The sequence below is a fragment of the Hesperophylax consimilis genome, chromosome 27 (genome assembly GCF_061612785.1).
Source record: "Hesperophylax consimilis isolate HC1 chromosome 27, BYU_Hcon_1.0, whole genome shotgun sequence".
Taxonomy (NCBI): domain Eukaryota; kingdom Metazoa; phylum Arthropoda; class Insecta; order Trichoptera; family Limnephilidae; genus Hesperophylax; species Hesperophylax consimilis.
Genome location: NC_142862.1, coordinates 17,213,431 through 17,234,505, shown reverse-complemented (window position 1 = coordinate 17,234,505; position 21,075 = coordinate 17,213,431). Strand labels below are relative to the sequence as shown.

Genomic DNA, 21,075 nt, shown 5'->3' with positions numbered 1-21,075 from the left:
TTGATATTCAGTATGTAATAGTATTTGTGTAAAATAAACATACACGGAATCGTCCCGCCATGAAAAAAATAATTCTAACTGTTGACATTGACAACTATTATAAAATGTATGATTATGTTCATTGGAAATGGATGTCATCTTGTGAATAAAGGTGAAAGCATTATGTCAGCTTGAAACTGACCAACATGCCGGGCTGCAGGAAGGTTTAAATATATTCTTATTCGATGGTTAACCTCTGACAGAGTGAGTTTTTAAGGGAAGAAAATGAGGAGGTTTTTTTGACCTCAAAAATTCACATTTTTTTATTGTATTTGTAGTATATACTATAAAAATTTTAACTTTCTTAAAAAAATTCGTAGATAATATCGAAATAAACTTATTAATCCGATAATAATACAGAATATTTGATATTACATATTATTAATTATTAATAGAAGGATTTCTACAAACACCGCCGTACGGTGTACGTCCATAAGCCTTTACGTATATTTTTCATGAACGTACACTGTACATCCGTACTCTCCTAGAGGTTAACACTGAGAGTCAAAAATTTTCCAGTCTCTTGATTAATATTTCTCAAGGAGTTTATTGCAATTCTTTGGAATTGTATTTTTTTTGTAAGTTCTGAAAAGCGCGTTCAATTAAAGCTTAAAGATTTAAAAAATTACTCACCTGAGTACAAAACAGTTTACAAAAATGATGACATTGTTCTGTTTTTTTCTTTAGGACGAAACTGGAGCCGTTAAAATCCCTAGAAGCTCTCGTCAAAGAGCTTAAAGCCACTGTGCGAGAGAGGGACAACCGCATACTGGCCATGGATGAGCAACTGACGCTAGAGAGAGGCAACAACATCGAACTGGTGGAGGAGAAGCAGAAGATGTCCAGGGAGTATGCGGAGCACAGGAGCAAGTGGGAGTTGGAGAAGGCGGAGGCGGAGAGGGAGATGGCTAGACTAACTCAGGATACGGTCACCACTCATAAAGGTAAACTGTTTATGGTAGAAAAATTTTCATAATGTGACATCTATTTAATTTCAATATAATTTTAATTTAAATATATTTTCTTTTTAATTTCATCTTCAATATAATAGGCCACTTGCATGCATTTTATATTGACTTTTAGAATGAATTGTTGTGGATAGATATTTCTACTTAGATTTCGGAAATGTTACTAAAAAAATTAGAAATTTTCAGTTTTTTTTAATAATTAAAAAAATAAATCTGTATTTTGGTCTTTACAGGAAAATGTCCGGTCTCTGATTTTCTTGTATTTATTTTTATAAAATTGATTTTTTTTAAATATAACAACACTAAGATTTCCGTTCACTTTTCACTTTGATGTTTTGCATTTTTGACGGCTTCATTTCTCGGCACTATGAAAATCTTTTCACTATGGCAGAAGTATTTTTGCACAAAGGAACTGTAATTCTGACTTAGTTATTTGGATCTGATTTTTTTTTTTTAATTTTTCACATCCATCAAAAATTATGTCTGGTCTTTCTGGTTTATAAAAAATTTTAATTTTCATAAATCGCCATGGATTCAAAAATCGGATTAAAAAAATGATACAGAATGTCATTTAATTTTTGCCCAAATCAAAAATTTTTTTTTAAGCGATGCAATTTGTATTTTCATTCCAATTTACTTTCAATTTAACTTATTCTGAGTAAATATTTTTTCCAGATTCGGAGCAGAAGTTGCGATCGCAGTTCGAGCTGGAAAAGAGGGAGCTGCTCTCGGAGCTGGACCAGGAGAAGACCGCCTACCAGAAGCTGCTGACAGACCAATACAGACTCACCGCACGACTCGAGGAGATACAGGCGTGAGCATAATACTTAAACTACTTCTTTGAAACGTTTCTATAGATATGAGGTTGAATCAGAACTGCAACGATATTATGTGTATTTTTAACCTTTGAAATACTGAGATCTCTCAACCTAATACCTTCATAGTGTGCTGAAGGTAAAAAACCCACAAACAAAATGTATTAATATCAAATTACCACATGGATATGCAGGCTCTTAACGGATATTCGTTTGCAATGGTACTTTTGGCGCTTGCTTCGCAAACAATGTTATTATCTATGTTATAAATTTTTTAAACACATTAATTATAAACAAAACTTATATTTCTCAAATTACACCGATTCTATTAATTACCACAACTTCAACTCCCTTCATACACAACGTTTGATTTTTGACCAAATCTTATTATTTAAATTTCTTAACAATGGCCTCGACTCACCAGAGCTAACCAATTAAATAAATATTCATATTCCAACAAGATCAACACGGCAATCCCATTTGTTTCATTTACCTACATATAGAACTAACTTTAGAAAAAATTCACCAATTCCACGTATATGTGCCCAATATAATACTAAATTTCAAAACATAGACATTTTTAGCAATACACTTCACAAATATCGATTAGAAGTAACACGTACGATCGAAAATTAATACAATAGTATGAATTGTATTCAGAGCATCTCCTATCCTCATCCTAAATTCCTATTCCTCCCCTCCTCACCTAAAATATATATTATATATATATATATATATATATATATATTTTTTTATGCAATAAAACTCCATCTCCAATCAATTTTAATATAGGGTACTTTTTTGGCTTGACTGTATTTAACATGTATATATTTATATTTTATGTATAAGCTGTTTGTCTCTTACCTTTACCAATAAATAAATAAAAAATAAATTATTTTTTACATAGGCAGAAAAATTTGCTTCACACAGAGCTCTCTTGATATAACCCTAGTTTATTTTTCATATATCTTTTAATACTCAATATGCCCATTTTAAACTACATATTCTTTTACAGCAAGCAATCTGGACAGAAGTCACATCAGCGCTCTCTCTCCAACGCAAGCTCAGCATCTCAACAAGAGGAGGTAAGCAATTGATTTGCAGGTCTATTTGGTTTATTATATTAATTCTAGAGTGGAAGATACTCTCAGTATCGCCCTGGTGTAAGACCACCATTCAGAATTGAAACGTTGCTTGAAATGGCTTTAGCTGTGTTTGGTGACCAGATCTGAATAGCCAGGTACTTCCCCACCTTCCTCTTCCCCATCTCCCTCCCCTCCCCAATACCCTCAGCCTCACAACATACCCCAATTGGGGATGCCATAGTCTCACTGGCTCCAGACGGGAGCAGTTGGGACTCTTGTGCGGTAATACTGTAAAAAAAAAAAAAAAAAAAATTCTTAGTTTATTGAGGCATCTCAGTCTAAATATGGAATCAATCGGTGTTTACAGTTATCCTAGAAATACACAGGAAATAAAGGACACTTCAAAAAAGAAGGGAGGTTAGCAGTTCACATTGGAATTTCGATATCATCCTTGAAGGATGAAAGTAGGCTGAATGTTAGAAAAATGTTATCGAATGAAGCGTATTTGTGGTAAAACCATTTTTTATTGTGTTACAAATTCGGAGATCGGAAAGAAAGCGCAGTGAAAGTATGTGTTAACCCCTATTGTGCGGCTGGCTACGTTTGCAGTCCAGTGAAATTATGACTACCTGGAGGCAGAGATGTGCAAAATGGGTACACAAAACCATTTGAAATGCAAAATGGAAATGGGTCAAAACTTTTCCATTTGAAAATGCAAAATGCAAAATACCTATTTTCAAAATGCATTGAAAATGCAAAATGGTTTCTCAGGTCAAACAATTAGAATAATTATAGAATTTTTAAACAATTTTGTCATTTCATAATGGACATCAATGTAGAACAAACATATTACATGATGGTAAATCCAAAAACACCACGACTACAGATTATGAAACCACAAAAAATTTGCGCGGGACTAATGTTGCCAACGTAAAAACATAGAAACTGCTATCTAAAATTTAATATTACAGCGTCATGGCCCCATGTTCAGTATTTTTTGTAATGGTATCACTCAATTGCCAGGGCTCCTACCAGGGAGCAACTTGACAAATATAAATTATCTCTCATAGCGAGGTTGAGGACCGACTGATATTTGGGGCTTATGAAAAACAGATGAGTGGAGATAGTAGGAAGAATGTTGCAAAAAAGCATTTAAAAGGGAAAATGCATTGAGAAAGGCATTTAAAATGCAAAATGGTTTTTAGAAAAGCATTTAAAATGCAAAATGGAAAATGGCCATTTTGCATTTTGCATTTCCATTTGAAATGGATTTATTTGAAATAAAGCACATCTCTGCCTGGAGGTGTACTGCAGTGTGTAGGTTTTAGACGTTTTGAACGCATTTCGTTATTATCCATGAAAATTCCAAAGTAAAAAAGTTAATTTGTGGAAGTGTGTCTATTATTTCTAATTAAATTTTCAATATTAAATTTGGGTTTGATATATTTACAAAATTTGGCACGTCTTATAGGGGTTAAGGATGGGATACTTGGATGGTTTCGAAATGTAAAACGGATAAACGAAAACCGCAGTGCCGCAAGAACATACGACACGAAAGTGAATGAGGAAGACTTGGCACAACCAAGTGAATCAAATATTTGAGTCGGGTATAAATATAAATGTATAAATGCGAAATGAAGCAAGAAATGCGTGTCAAAACAGAGTAGTGCGACAGTTCATCCTCTCTGCCGTTGAGGGGAAACACCGTGGTGGTTAGATAGACGCAGATAGATGGGACACCAAAAGGTCTTTTCCATCATTCCGAATTTTTTAATATTCTCTTTGTATCGTTGGGGATAGTTGGTGGAGGTCAATGTGGGATGCTGAGATTATTCAGCCAGTGGACGGCATCGGGAGTCACTGGGTTCAGCAGCTAAGATGTGCCATAGGAGATTTGAAGAAGGGGATATTCTTCTACCATGAATATATCCACATTCATACAAGTCCTTTAGACCTCGTTTATGCATCATATATGCACAACAGCTATGACTGCACCGGATGCGGTTTAGTGAGGTCCGAGTCTTTCGATCGAGAGATAACCCTGGCCGTTTAATAGTTGGGTTCATAAGAAATTGATTGTTTTTCTCATCCGAAATCTGCCACTGAGTTCACCACGACTCTTCAACGGAGTGTCAGTCCAAAAGGGTCTCCTGGAAGTAAGGTGGCTGGCCAGAAGGCTTTGCAAGGTCATCTTGGAAGTGGAATGTTGCTATTCAATGCTTTTTGTATTCTATTTCTGAAGTTTGCTATTTCTCGTCCCATAGTGCAATATTCGAGATGACAGGGAGCAGTGCAATACTGTAGTGGACTGGAGGGAAGTGTTTCTCTATAGTTGCACGTCAAACTCCTGTGTGTGTGTGTGCATGTCTAACCAACTCTGGAGCACATTATTCAGCTACTGAGTAAACCAAAGCAATCGTAGCCATTCGAAGGGTGTTTGCATCGTAACCCCAGCTAATTGACTAGTGTTGGTTAGGACACAACTTCAGACTGAGTTTGTACAAGGTACTCAAATACTGAAATGAGGTCTGAAGAGTGAGCCAAAAAGTGCTAAAATCCTGTACAACCAAAATGTATTAAATACTAAATTAATACATTTTGAAATATAAATACAAAAATGTGTAATACACAAACAAACACCTCACCATGTAATTCTAAATAAATAAATCTCGAAACACTTATAATAGTACAAAATATTTGTATTAATAGGAAACCCTTTATAGTAATACAAAGAAAATGAGTTGGGACAAATATATTTTGTGAGTTGGCGGGACATTTTACGTTTTTGTATGTAACATTTGTAGTGCATCATGTATAAGGTACTCAACACTAGTTAGTTCCAATTGGTTTACTTGTAATATTTATGCGAGTCTTGGTCTTAAAATATATAATTTTGAAGTAATGCATAATACGTATGTTTTATGTTTGCCCACAGGATAACGGCTATGGTTCTGTGCGCTCTGTACAGTCTGGAGCGACCCGATCGACGCTGGACAACATCGAGTGGTCCAAAGCACAGGAGATCCATGTACCATCCAAGGTTGGAGAACTAAAATTAACATTTATTATAATTTATGATTTTTATCAACACTGGATGCGGACATTAACGTGAAAATGTCTTGATGGTGTCATTACACATCAAACTCATAAAATTATCTCTCATTATTATTTTTCTTGGTTCCTGTATAAATATATATTAAGATATTGGTAGTAGAATTGCTATCCTCGTCTGTCTATTTGTGCGCTTAGTTCTTCTAAACTACGTAATGGATTTTGATAGAGTTTATGTATATAATACATGCATATTATATTTATAGAAAGTAGAGAAAAGCAGAGCAACGCCGGGTACACGTCAGCTAGTTCACTAGACAAAGATAATAAATTAACTCTAAGTGTGTTGGTTAATTCTGTACATTATAAATTATTTATATCAATATATATAATATCATATATTTATTTTTTCACTAGCTCGGATTAATTGTATCTGTGATATCGATATAATTAAAAGTTAATTTCAAAAAAATTTTATGCTGAACATTTCCCAGGAGGACGCAGGCCTAGTCCTTCGCCTGCAGGCGCGCACCCAACGCGTGACGGAGGAGCGCGATAAGCTACGCGCGCGCATCGCTGGCCTAGAAGGTGCAGGGGCGCTCAAGGCCAGCACCGTCCCAGGCACTGCAGAGGACCAGCACCGCATCACCGAGCTGGAGATCGAGAACACGCGGCTTTTGGCAGACCTCACGCGACTGCGGAATAGCGTAGCGCGAGACGGAGATGTCAGCTCAAGGGAACTTGCAGGTAAGTTCAATTAAAGATTGGTGGACGGTAATTTAAATGTTCTTTTGTCACTTGAGGACAGAATCCTATTTTAACATTTAATTTAAGTACGTTTATTCCACGTAGGAGGAAATAATTTCTCCCAGGGCCTACGTCATCTTTGGGGATGCCATGTGGAGGGTCTTTTTGAGGAAAAGAAAGGAGTGAACCTGGGTCTTGAAGAGACCCATGTTGTAGGAGGGAGGAAACACAGAGGCTGTCAAGTCATCCCACAGCCGAGATGTTAAACACAAGAGTCGTAGAAACATTCCATTCTCAAGTGACTATGTCAACCATGTACAAATGATGGCACGGGTTTGGCGTGTTTGCCGACTTAGCGCTAGTGCCGAAGGAATCAATGACGCTAGTTTCTTAGAACATCTTCTATTGAAATACTGGTAGAATAAGGACACCATTCCTACCTGACGTCTTTTCTCCAAAGATTATTTGTCAATTTTTTTTTCAGGCATTTTGGGCTCCAGACCATGAATCTAAGGAGGTGCTCAGCAAAAATTGAAATAATGTAATATTATGCACGTTATGTACATTTATTATACAGGGTTTTCCAATAAGAGGTGTTATTTTGGATAGCCTGCTATTTCGGTAGATGTTACTTTTGAAGCTGTCATTTTTTGACATTTGACAAGTAGAAACTACGCCATTAATAAAAATGGAACGATACACTCTTCAAAAATGCATTGAAATTATTAAAATTCACTTGAGTGAATCAAATGCAAATCATCTTGAGTGATGAGGCCCATTTCCACCTCGGTGGCTTCGTCAACAAGCAAAATTGTCGCATCTGGGGCTCGGAAAACCCAAGACTTATTGTTAAAATGCCTCTCTATCCTCAACGTGTGAATTTTTGGTGCAGTTTATGGTCCGGCGGAGTCATTGAACCTTACTTTTTCGAAAATGAGGCTGAAGCAACAGTTACGGTGAATGGATTGCGCTATCGAGAGATGATTAATGATTTTTCATGGCCGAAATTGGATGGTATTGATCTGGACAAGTTTACTTTCAACAAGACGGCGACAGGACTATGTGCCACACAACAACGAATCCATTGATTTTTTACGATTGAATATCAAAATAACACCTCTTATTGGAAAACCCCTTTATAATTCTGGTTACTAAGAGGCCATTTTGTTTTTCAGAACAATTCTCCGCACTCCAGGAAGAGTTGGAAAGAAGAAGGGAGGAATGTATTCAACTCAGGAGCGTCCTCGCCAATCAGGTCAGTGACAATACTTGTACAATCAACATCCGTTGCGAAAAGGAATCATTCCATACTTGCAGAATTAACCTTATCTACTCGACTTTCGCATACATCGGCGGCTATCTCCGCACGCAAATATCACATAAAGTGAGCTTAAAGACAAACAACGTTATCGACTAAATATATACAAATAATTCTTGGCCCTAAAATCGAATAAATTATATGTGTCCCAGTAATATTGCAATATTAGTATAATTATAATTTTACTAGAAATATAATATTTTTTTGTTTTATTGTATTTCAACATTGAAATTCACAATCTTCCCGGTAAATTTTAGCACGATAACAATTTTACTAGAATGCATCAGAGAGATTGTAAGACGCCATGATATATCTAACTAACCTAACCTAAATCAATAAAATTACAATTTTACTAAATATTGAAACGAAATACCAGTGAAATTGCAACAAATCATTGCATCTTACGATCTTTTGTAACGCAACCTAGTAAAATTATAATTGTGTCAAAATGAACCAGCAAAATTGTGAATTTCAAGTTTGAATAAGCTTATATTATTTCTAGTAAAATTATAATTTTACTAATCTTGCAATATTACTGCGGCATCATATACAAAAAACATTCCAATATAAGCTATGTTCATCCAACATTTCCATTCCCAGTATCCAATAGAAACAATGCTTTGATAATAACATGTACATATGACATCTTCTATGCTATGTTTATCCAACAAATCAATGTTGTTTTCATTCAATATCTTCATTCCCCTTTCATCAGATATATGTAGTGCTGTAATTTTACTAATCTTGTAATATTACTGAGACATCATATACAAAAAAACATACCAATGATTCGAGGGTTTAAAATAAAACAATGTTATCGACGAAAAGATATACTTACCAATAATTAATATCGGCATGTTTTTTCGTAGTTAATATTTTTTGACTTTAAGACCTAAAATTATTTTTATGTTTTTGTAGATACAGCCCTCGCTATGATCAAAATGATGTTTATGATCAATAGGAAACATTGCTTTAAAAAAAGGCCAGCATTTCAAAGGTTAAATTCAATTCCCTGGAAGCTAATTTGCGCTACTATAGCACAAGCTACATTTGATATCTTTCAAAAGTTAAAGTAGAAATCATTTGAACATTTTTAGGTTATTCCTAACTTATGATTGTTTTTTTTTTAAGCGCGAACCTAACCCTATCTTATATTCATAGCACAAGCTGCTTAGGCCCACTTACACTTATGGTTGCTTGCACTAATCACATGTGAGCAAAGGCTAAGTTTGTAAGAATTTGGCCTTAGCGTAAACCTACTCAGGATTAATCATTTCACCATTCATGCCTATCTAATAAGACATCAAATTGTTCATGAACGTACATAAAATCCAAGTCAACCCAACTTTTTAATTACACTTTCGTAAATAAATAAAAATTGTTATAAAGTTACGATTTTTTACTGCAGAAAACTATGTCACTGACAGGTCAACATTAAATTTAGTAGAAGTTAATAATTATTTATGTAAAAAGGATTTCCTAACTTTATTAAAATACAATTATTTAACTCTGAAATTATGTGTTGCTGTATTTTATCTCACAGTTTGACTGGCAAAAGCGGCCATTAATATTATATCTGAGCTTCTTGCGCTTATTTCATTTTGTAAATGCATTATTTGTTACTAAATTATATTCAAGTAACGCCCTGGATAGCTTGCTTCTGTTTTCTGATATCTTTGGTCTCTTCAAATCTATCAATCATTTGCATTATTTTATGAATACCTAACCGATGATAATAAATTATTATGTCCTACGCTGACAGAAACCTTGGTTCCAAGCACTCAAAGATGTTGTAAGTACTCTATATTGACTGCTTGCTCTAGTCAAATGTACAACATTAAATATTCATACTTCCATCCAACTTCTATCCTACAAATTCTTCTGTAGTTTGTTGTTGTGTGTAATAACTCACATCTGGTACCTATTCTATGTTCATATAACAAATTCAATTTAGTTTTTATTCCCCGCATTCAATAGAAATAATATGTTCATACAATATCTCCTATGCTATGTTCGTCCAACAAATTTAATGTTGTTTTAATTCAACATCTTCACTCCCTCTATCAATGTTATGTTCATACAAAACTCCTGTGCTATGTTCATCCAACAAATTCATTGTTTATTCTTCATCTTCCAAGCTATGTTCATCCTACATTTCCATTCCCAGTATCCAATAGAAACAATGCTTTGATAATAATAATATAACAGCTTCTATGCTATGTTTATCCAGCAAATCAATGTTGTTTTCATTCAATGTCTTCATTCCCCATTCATCAGATATAGTGCAATATTCATCAAACATTTCCATTCCCAGTATCCAATAGAAACAATGCTTTGCTAAAAATATGTACATATGACATCTTCTATTCTATGTTTATCCAACAAATCAATGTTATTTTCATTCAATATCTTTATTCCCCATAGTCATCAGATATAGTGGTATATTCATCCAACATTTCCTTTCCCAGTATCCAAAAGAAACATTTCTTTTTTAATAATATGTACATATTACATGTTCTATGCTACGTTTATCCAACAAATCAATGTTGTTTTCATTCAATATCTTCATTCCCCATAGTCACCAGATATAGTGCTATGTTCATCCAACATCTCCCACGCTATGTTTATACTATATCTTCTTTGCTATGTTCATCCGACTTATTTAATGTGATTTTCATTCAGCATCTTCATTCGCTGTAACTAACGGATAAAATGCTATTTTTCTCCAAAATCTTTGATTATTTTTTTGTAATTACCATAATCACAAATAATTGCTAAACTTGCTTCTAAAATCGATTTCTTTAATTGCACATCTTTTATAATTTGAAATCCAAATAAATGCAAAACCAAATTTTAGTTTTATATGAAAAAGGTCGCGCAACCGTTCACCTTAATCCATGACAATAAATATTGGTTTAATGAAATTATTTCGCCATATTCATGTTTTCTTCTCATTCAATTGTTATTTTTCATATTAATTTTTTTAATCTTATTCTCTTTTGTTAATTTTAATCTGTTTATCTATAATCGATTTAATCTGACTATTATTATTTTTAAATATCTTATCTTTTAAATTCCCTGCAGATAAAGCTTAACTCTTTCATACCCAATAACTTACAATCTGTTATGTTCAAAATAACATTAACATTTCAATCAATTGCTAATTTCAACTTTTTAGGTGTTATAATCTTAACATTTTACCGTAAAAGCACCATATTTGGGTCGTCGACTTGCAAAATCCGCTTTGGGAATTTTTCGGCAATCTGATGATGTCAGTTTGGAACAAACACTTTGAATATAAAAATAGTACAGGGTATCCGGGGGTAAAGTGCACTAACTTCGGAGGTGATTCTACATGATTTTAGAAGTAGAAAAAAAAGTAACTTTTTTCGGAATCATTTTAAGGTAGTTTTTAGGTTAAAAAGTTGATTTTTTTGTACGGGAAAATAAATATTCTTCTATGGAAAAAAATTTTAATATGGGAAAAAAAGTTGTTTATCTTTTTTACTTCTATCATCATGTAGAATCACCTCCCGAAGTTAGCTCACTTTACCCCCGGACACCCTGTATACCTTTTATGGTATAGAATATTACATAATTCTTTTGATATTAAGCGAAATATCTTTATTATTTATTTAATCATCGAAGACAATATTAGCGACACTCAAACGGAAAAATCAGAAAAAGATACGGTCGCATCTAAGAATCGAATCCAGGACCTTAGCCTTGCCGGAGGTCTGCTACACCACTGAGCTAATATTATCATCAATATTACAATTTGAGGTTTTACTCGTTAAGTTATTCCAAAAATAAAATTATTTTCAATTTACTTTGAGCACTTTTTGTGAATGTATCAGAACCTGCAGAAATTTCCAGAGCGCGTTTTGCAAGTCTACAACTTATTTAAAGATTTATTAAGGAGAGTAAAATTATTTGTTCGATATCTCCAAAAATGTTGAATGATTAAAAAGTGATTGCCGTAATATATGCAGTAATGTGCCGTGAAATCACTGCCGTGCATGTCCCACGACGTCACACGCTTTTTGGCCAGCCGCAAATATCAAATTTTTGGAAGTAATAATTATAATTCTTCGGTACTATTTGGTATTTTCCAAAAATTCTAAAAGTGCTATCCTCACCATGCTCTAATTAATATTATACATTTGTAATAATATCATGCAATTTCGTTGTAGGAGACGGCCTCGTTACTTTAAATTTGGGTCTTGGGTCGGGAAAGGGTTAAAATTAGAAAATATTCACATTTATTGTAATTTTTCATCACTTTATTTATTTTAAATGTTGTATAGTTAGTTTTTGCAATATGTAGTGTGCGTTTTATAGTGGCTGTACATATATTGGTGTGTAATAACAATAATAATACGGTAGTGTACTAGTGTGTGTGAAATGTTAAAATGTTAGGTAGGTGGAGGACTTACTACTCCAGTGGTAATAATACCAAAAATGAAGATGTAAGTAGTTTTTAAATTGGTCTTATGTCAACACTGTAACCAGTAGGATGAATGGAAGAAAGATTTATTAAAAATACTTACGCTTTACTACCCGGTTTCGCCTGAGATTTGGATTGAAAAATATGAAACAAACAAATAGTTTTTTTTTTTTTTTTTTCCCAAAATATTTTATTTATCTTGTCTTATTTTTTTTAATTATATCTATTTGAAATTCGGTTTTTCTCGATTGATTGAAGGAATGAATGAAGCGGAATCTTAGAAGTGAAAATTAACCCACTTCCCGACATCCGATCGAGCTGAAACTCAGCAGATCGACTCAATGTCGATGAAAATGCATTCTATCTACTTTTGGTGGCACTCATGCGCACACACGCGTGCATACACGCAGTTTTCTGAAATTGCATGACATTGTATTTGATAAATAAAAATTTACTGCAGTTAATGTACAAAATAAATGTCGGTACACTATAATTAGAATTTGGATTAGGTGTTAGCGTTGGTGACTCCAGTCCGTGGAGAGGAAGGTCCAATCCTCAGCCGAACAAAAAAAAATTGTATATTTTTTGATACATCTATTAATAAAAATAAATATATTATGGAAGAAAATCTGTGTTTTTTACGTGTTGATTTATTTGAAATTATTTATTTATTTGAAATTTTCAAAGCTTCATAGCTCACGTTGGAAATGATATGGCGAGCTAAAAATACTTGCGTTGAACTGCAAAATCTAGACAGAAAATTTTTGTGCAAGTTTCGTGATGGTAGAGCTCTCCATTGAGAGTTTTTAGTGACTCGGAAAAACTAAAAGATTTCTGCTTTATAATTACGATTTTGAGAATGTAGAGTCTGCTTTATTTTTGTTATCGTTTGATCGATACAATAAAGTATTCCAAGAAAGTTTAAATTGGATCAGATCTTGATCTTAAAAAGTTCCTTCCGGTGACAAGTGCGACAAGTTTGACAAGTAATCCATAAAGATTACTGTGAGGAGAATTAAAGATTAAAAATAATTGCTTCGCTAAATGATGACTATTATGTTGACTGAATGTTGTTCTATTAACACAATAGGCAATAAAGGAAACTTATTTTCCACCTAACTACGTTTCCAATTTTATCTGACTATCGGTCCAAATAAAATGAAATTTCGAATTTGGTCTGTTTCTAACCCCGTGTGTATTTTGCAGACTGTGAACTTGAAATCACTCGCCACCTCCAACTATGGGTCGGACGTGGATGTTATCAATGAAGATGGAGAGTTGGTGCAAGCGTTCGAGGCACAGAAACGGATCACCAAGTAAGTACCCACTTTGTTCCTTTCCTCTCCCAAATTTGATTAACCCTAGATAGCTAACGTTCGTCAAAACGACGTGTACCAAATATAAATCTACCTGTCTCTTTTGAATGCTTCTACCGAGAGAATAACTGTCATGTTTCAACTTAGTGCTAGACTCGTGCACATGGAAGTGAGGTCTTTTTGTTTTTGAGATACCTACTGGCCATGCTGCGCTTCGCTAAACTGAAAGTCTTTAACCCGTATTGTGCGGCTGCCTACATTTGCAGTCCAGTGAAATTATGATTACTTTGAGGTGCACTGCAGTGTGTAGAGCTATGTTTTAGACATTTTGAATGCATTTCAATACTGTCCATGAAAATTACATTTAAGTAAAAAGGGTCATTTTGTAGAAGTATGTCTTTTATTAAGTATGTCTACACCGACCGGTCGGTGGCCGAGTTGACATCGCGTTTGGGTCCCACCCAGGCGTAGTGTGTTCAATTTCTCGGCTGGCTAAGTCCTCCACCACAACACAAGCAACACTTTCCGCTAACTGTGGTGGAAGTAGGAGATTTTTAAATATTGTCAGGTTATTCTTAACCCGGGAATGTTTGTCTTTTTAAAAAAAAATAATGTAAAAATAGCACTGTGAACAGTGAATTTGGGAAGGAATCTAACTTACCTTATTTTTACACTGCACTTTTTTGTTGAGAATCGATATTATGGCACTGATGGATCACTGGGTTGATCACTGTACAAGTTACCCTAATAGACTGACCGGTACAATTGATGCTAGGTCACTCAGGTATGAACTACACACTGTCAGATCAGGAGATCGACAGTGTGGAGAGTGAATCAACAGTGTGGAGTATCGAGATAGACAGATAATGGACAACATATTGGGTGGGGGAATGAGGGAACATATGCTAAAGGGAGATGCATATAGTTGTGTCAACGCATGTCTATTTATATGAATCGGTATTCTGAAGAAGTTGAAGGGAAACGTTTTCCTTTCTCTTCAGCCCTATTCACTGAATACAACCAAAGAATAAATTTTACCCTCGAACCCTTAGATTGCTGATCTATTCGCGCACTTGAACTGTACTGTAAAATGGGATGATTTTATCAATCTTCAAGTTAGAAACTAAACAACTTTTTTATAAAATGATTTGTGTGGGAAAATTTTATACCATATTTATTTCACAAACTATCAAAATATATGCAAAAAAAAAATAAGTGTTTGAGAAGTCAAAATTACCTTTGGGAGTAGGGCAACTTGTTTATGCCAAAAATACCTATGGGAGTGGGGCGACTTTGTTATACCTAAATTACCCTTGGGAGTGGGGCGACTTTGTTATACCAAAAATACCTATGGGAGTGGGGCGACTTTGTTATACCTAAATTACCCTTGGGAGTGGGGCGACTTTGTTATACCAAAAATACCTATGGGAGTGGGGCGACTTTGTTATACCTAAATTACCCTTGGGAGTGGGGCGACTTTGTTATACCTAAATTACCCTTGGGAATGGGGCGACTTTGTTATACCTAAATTACCCTTGGGAGTGGGGCGACTTTGTTATACCTAAATTACCCTTGGGAATGGGGCGACTTTGTTATACCTAAATTACCCTTGGGAGTGGGGCGACTTTGTTATACCTAAATTACCCTTGGGAATGGGGCGACTTTGTTATACCTAAATTACCCTTGGGAGTGGGGCGACTTTGTTATACCTAAATTACCCTTGGGAGTGGGGCGACTTTGTTATACCTAAATTACCCTTGGGAATGGGGCGACTTTGTTATACCTAAATTACCCTTGGGAGTGGGGCGACTTTGTTATACCTAAATTACCCTTGGGAGTGGGGCGACTTTGTTATACCTAAATTACCCTTGGGAGTGGGGCGACTTTGTTATACCTAAATTACCCTTGGGAGTGGGGCGACTTTGTTATACCTAAATTACCCTTGGGAGTGGGGCGACTTTGTTATACCTAAATTACCCTTGGGAGTGGGGCGACTTTGTTATACCTAAATTACCCTTGGGAGTGGGGCGACTTTGTTATACCTAAATTACCCTTGGGAATGGGGCGACTTTGTTATACCTAAATTACCCTTGGGAATGGGGCGACTTTGTTATACCTAAATTACCCTTGGGAGTGGGGCGACTTTGTTATACCTAAATTACCCTTGGGAGTGGGGCGACTTTGTTATACCTAAATTACCCTTGGGAGTGGGGCGACTTTGTTATACCTAAATTACCCTTGGGAGTGGGGCGACTTTGTTATACCTAAATTACCCTTGGGAGTGGGGCGACTTTGTTATACCTAAATTACCCTTGGGAGTGGGGCGACTTTGTTATACCTAAATTACCCTTGGGAATTACCCAGATCTCCTTCCTTCATCAATATTGACCCCTTCCTTTCTTCATTGCAAGCAATTTTAAACAATGCGAAAACATTTGAACAGCAAATTATAATGGGAGATTTAAACATTAACACTATCCCTGACTACCACCGTCAATCAATCGATTATCTATGTCTACTCGCGGAAAATGGTTTCACACAGACTATTAACAGCTTTACTCGTGAACAGGGCTCGAGTAAATCCTGTCTTGATCACATCAATGTAAAAAATATTAACTTTATTGACACTTTTGTTATACACTCAACTATTTCAGACCACTATACAACATCTCTTTGTCTTAAAAACAAGCCTCCCACTTCTTCGAAAATTAAATACGTTGCTAAAACTAATTTCAACAAGTTAATTGAGGACTTGAGCGCAGAAAACTGGCTAAATGTTCTAGATAAATCAGATACTGACTTAGCAATGAAAGAATTTATTATCAAACTACACGAGTATATATCAAAACACACAAGTAATACAACCGTATCTAATAAACAAATTAAATTCACACCATGGATCACCCTGGGGCTAGTTAAATCGATTCACAGAAGAAATCATCTTCATGAAAAGGCAAAAACATATCCTGAGAATTTGGTATTACAATGTTATTATAAAAAATATAGGAATTTGTGTAAGAAATTAATTACATCGGCGAAAGAAAATTATTATAAAAAACTCATTTACGAAAACAACTGCAATCCAAAACGTTTTTGGGATACCTTTCGCAACATAACCAAATCCAAAATCAATAAATCTTCTGAAATAAAATCGCTATACATTAACACATCAAACTCTGAAGTCCCCAAAGATATGGCAAACTTTGCAAACAGTTACTTTTCATCTGTGGGTGACACACTTGCGAAAAAAATTCTCGATAAGTGTAAGAAATCAGAAACCGCTCTCGCCAATTTAACTATCCCTAGGATCGGTCACAAAATAGACTCAATCACAACTTCAACTAACGAAGTCATGAAGATAATTGACGACCTTAAGTCATCAAAAGCATGTGGTCCCGATAAGATTTCATCAAATCTTCTAAAAATCATTAAAGTATACATAGCCATACCGATTGCGTTCATTGCGAATCTAAGCTTTAATTCAGGGAAATTCCCTAACCATTTAAAACAGTCAATCGTCATTTTACTGCATAAAAGTGGGGACAAATCACTGATACATAATTACCGGCCTGTTTCCTTGCTCAACTCTGTCTCTAAAATTATGGAGAAAATTGTAAAGAACCGTCTCATCCTTTATCTCGAAAATAACAACATCCTTTCTAGTAGACAATTCGACTTTCGCAAAGGTTTAAGCACTGAAAACGCCATCGCTAATTTGACAAAAATCATCTCTAATAATCTAGATAAAGGTAGTAAATGCATTGCACTTTTTTTAGATCTAGCTAAAGCGTTCGACACTATCTCGCACAAAATTCTGCTGAATAAACTACAGCGAATTGGGATACAGGGTCAAATTTTCAAGTGGTTTGTTAGTTACCTAGAAAACAGGAGCCAAAGAGTGGATATTAACGGTACTCTAAGTGATCCAGCCAATATTAAATATGGCGTACCGCAAGGAAGTACACTAGGTCCCATATTGTTTAATGTTTATATAAATGACTTATGTAATACTTCATTTGCAGACCACATTATTACATTTGCTGACAATACAGTACTTTTATTCGAAGGCAAAACCTGGAATGAGTCTTGCATTAAAGCTGAATTTGGCATAAACAAAGTTAAACAGTGGCTAGATAGTAATCTCCTCACTCTAAACTCGGATAAAACGAAATTCATCTGCTTCAGTTCAACTCAAGCGGGTCAACCACAAGAAATTATTAACATTAGAATACACCATTGTTACGACACTATTACATGTAAATGCAATACCTTAGAATGTGTGGACAATATAAGATACCTAGGAATTATCATTGATAAATTTCTGAGATGGGACAAACACATAGCCTTTACTTCCACAAAGGTCAGGAAACTTACACATCTGTTTATAGCAATAAGAAATATTCTATGTCTAAATGATTTGAAACGAATTTACTTTGCAATGTGCAATTCCATACTAGACTATGCTTCCTTAGGTTGGGGAGGTTGTGCTAAAACCATACTCGATCCCTTAGCTAAATCCCAGAAATCGCTTATAAGAGTCATACTGAAAAAACCTTTCAGGTACCCCAGCGATTCATTGTTCGCAGAGTTTCGTGTTCTTGATGTAAGACAATTATACATGAGGAAAATCATTTTACATACTCAAAAACAGAGGCACTACTTAGCTTCCGTAAACCACTGTCATAATACAAGACATGCAAAAAAAAACCCAACAGTTCCGCCCTCCACTTCCTCATCTTTAGCACAGAGACAATTCTCATACTTAGGCCCTAAACTGCTCAATCTCATACCTGATGCATGGAAGGCAAAGAGTACTAATATTCTGCGTATGCAGGTAAACAATTGGCTTCTGGTCTTGGGGAGAGTTGAATGCGAGAATATGCTAAAAAACAGTAATTAAATTGTAAATTTTGTTTTTCTTTACATTCTTCTTTACATTTTAACTTATATTGGTATTATATTAGCATTACAGGAACTGTATTTTTACATAAAGAAAGTTCGAAAATTGTTCAATTCTTCGTGATATTTTTCCTTAAAGGAAAAGTTCCTTCTTTACTTTCATTTTTTATTTTTTGTTATTTTTCATTTCCTTGTTTTATATATTAATATTTCTTTAGTTTATTATATCAGCTAAACAATAGTAAAAAAAAAATGAATATACATTTGTATTACTTTACCAACAGAATTTCTTCAATTCAGTTTCATTTTCAAATTCATTTTCTTGTTTTTATCTATTAATTCAGCATATCGTCGACGGCAATCCATCACCGCGTAAATCATATTTGGCCACTTTTCAGGAGAGACATAAAACAACTTTTCTTAATATATTTACATCGAAATCGCGGCAAATCATTTTATTTTTCATGTTCAATTTTCTTTACAATTATGTATTTAAAAACATATACGTTTTTAACCGAAAATAAAATAATAAATGACTTAAGCGGTGATGTTCAGTAAAATACGGCAAAAGTTTAGACTTACGCGGAAATTTATTCTTGTTGGGAGTTAGGTATATAATATCATTATAGTTTTAAAACACGGGAACGTGGAAACAAATGTTATTTTTTTATTTTTAATAATAATAATATTTTACAACAAAGTAATATTATGTTACATGACATTATTTAGACAAATAAAATAGTAGATAGGTACCTTATCATAAAAATACACAAAATTATTAGTTACTCAATGACACCGACAATCATCAACGTAAAAATTAAGCTCATCAATTTTTTTATTAAAAAAAAATAAACTTACATTGTAGGTACCTCGTGTAATTTTAAAAATATAAAAAAAAAATTATTGATATAGTAATGAATCATAATAACTATGACAATCTTGCGGTATTACAGATTTCAGTTCCTGTAAATGTTTCCACTTGGATTCTTTTATTTTAATTCTATCTTTGTAAAGTTTTGGAATATTATCATTATAATTTTTATTATTCGACAATTTTGGTCGTCGTGGCAATTCGGCAAAATCGTCTTGGAAGTTTGTTTTAAAATGAATTATCCCATCTGGTGAGTATTGTAACACACGTAGGTTATTAACAGTTTGATCACTAACTATTCTGCCTGGCCTGATTGAATCGTATAAAAAAGTATTTTTTTGTGCATAATTCAAAAAGAATTCGAATGTCAGTATTTGAACGTCGTATGGCTTATTAGGAGGTTTTCGAGCCAGTTTAGTGACTTGAGCATACTGACTTGGTAGGTATATTTCTTGTTTTTTTAATTTATTTTCGATTCTACTATGTACTGAATCACATTCCATGTAGGTATGTCCTTTCTCTAAGAATTTTTGTGTAATGATGATGTTGAATTTCATGGAGAGACGAAGCAAAGCATTACTGAGGATGATATTCCTATTTTGATAGCCGCATCCATCGCTATAAATTATAACTGGACGAGCAGGGGCTTTGTTTAATTCTCCTACAATGTAATCAATAATGCAGGAGGTGAATACAGATGCCTCCAGTCCGGCGTGGGTTTCGTCAAACCAATATGTCATTACAGCCTTACTTGCCAAATTAAAGACTGTAAAATTATGCACACATAATTTCGTCTTGTAATAAATTGCACTTGCGTTTAAATTTGGCGCCAATTTGACTGCTTGCAAATCGTGAGTGAAAACGTGGCACTTTCCTTCCTTTGCCAGCTGTTTATCTTTAACTTTTTCTTCTTGTGCCTTATTTTTACGTACGATGTGTCTTTTCCAAACCTCATCGCTAATATTCCCAACGTCGTGACCACAATATGTGTCACACCGATCTTTTTTGGGCATAAAAATACTCATGTTTTCTTTTTTAAACACATTTTCGAAAGTTCTGCGACTCATGGGACTTCCTACATTTTCCTTACAATAATCTAAATAAATATCATGCAGTTGAGCCAAGCTTTTGATTATTGGTTCTAAGTACAGCTTTTTTGTAGATTTACGACAATAGTGCGATTCGAGTTTTGGAAGATCGTGAAAAAACTTCAGTAATAACATTTTTTTAGAATTTTCTCCTGTTGTTGGTCGCCTGTTCTGATTCGTCATGGATGACATCGGAATCATTGCAGATTCTGATTTTTCTGCCCAATACCTCACGGTCCATTCCTTAATCCCCAGGGTATTCAAAAACGACATTTTGCAAACTTGGGCTGTAATATTTTCAATGGGCAAAAAATACACCAACGTGCCTTGTCTACGAGAAGCACTTGTTTCCGATCTTCTTTGTTTGGGTTCTTTTTTCATTACATTAGATGCAACAAATTGTTTTCTCTGATCCCAATTTAGTTTTGACC

At 34.5% G+C, this 21,075-nt stretch overlaps 1 protein-coding gene across 2 annotated transcripts in view; it reads left to right on the top strand.

Annotated features, from left to right (window-relative positions):
- Positions 1-21,075, top strand: part of didum (dilute class unconventional myosin) — a 93,613-nt gene that overhangs the window by 52,874 nt on the left and 19,664 nt on the right. The window contains exons 20-27 of one of the 2 annotated variants that reach the window (XM_089647898.1): positions 727-983; positions 1,683-1,821; positions 2,838-2,907; positions 5,843-5,947; positions 6,453-6,705; positions 7,881-7,960; positions 9,786-9,815; positions 13,677-13,786. In XM_089647898.1, coding sequence (XP_089504024.1) covers positions 727-983; positions 1,683-1,821; positions 2,838-2,907; positions 5,843-5,947; positions 6,453-6,705; positions 7,881-7,960; positions 9,786-9,815; positions 13,677-13,786 — 1,044 coding nt within the window. The remainder of the gene's footprint in view (positions 1-726; positions 984-1,682; positions 1,822-2,837; positions 2,908-5,842; positions 5,948-6,452; positions 6,706-7,880; positions 7,961-9,785; positions 9,816-13,676; positions 13,787-21,075) is intronic. The other variant, XM_089647897.1, reaches the window with a different exon arrangement.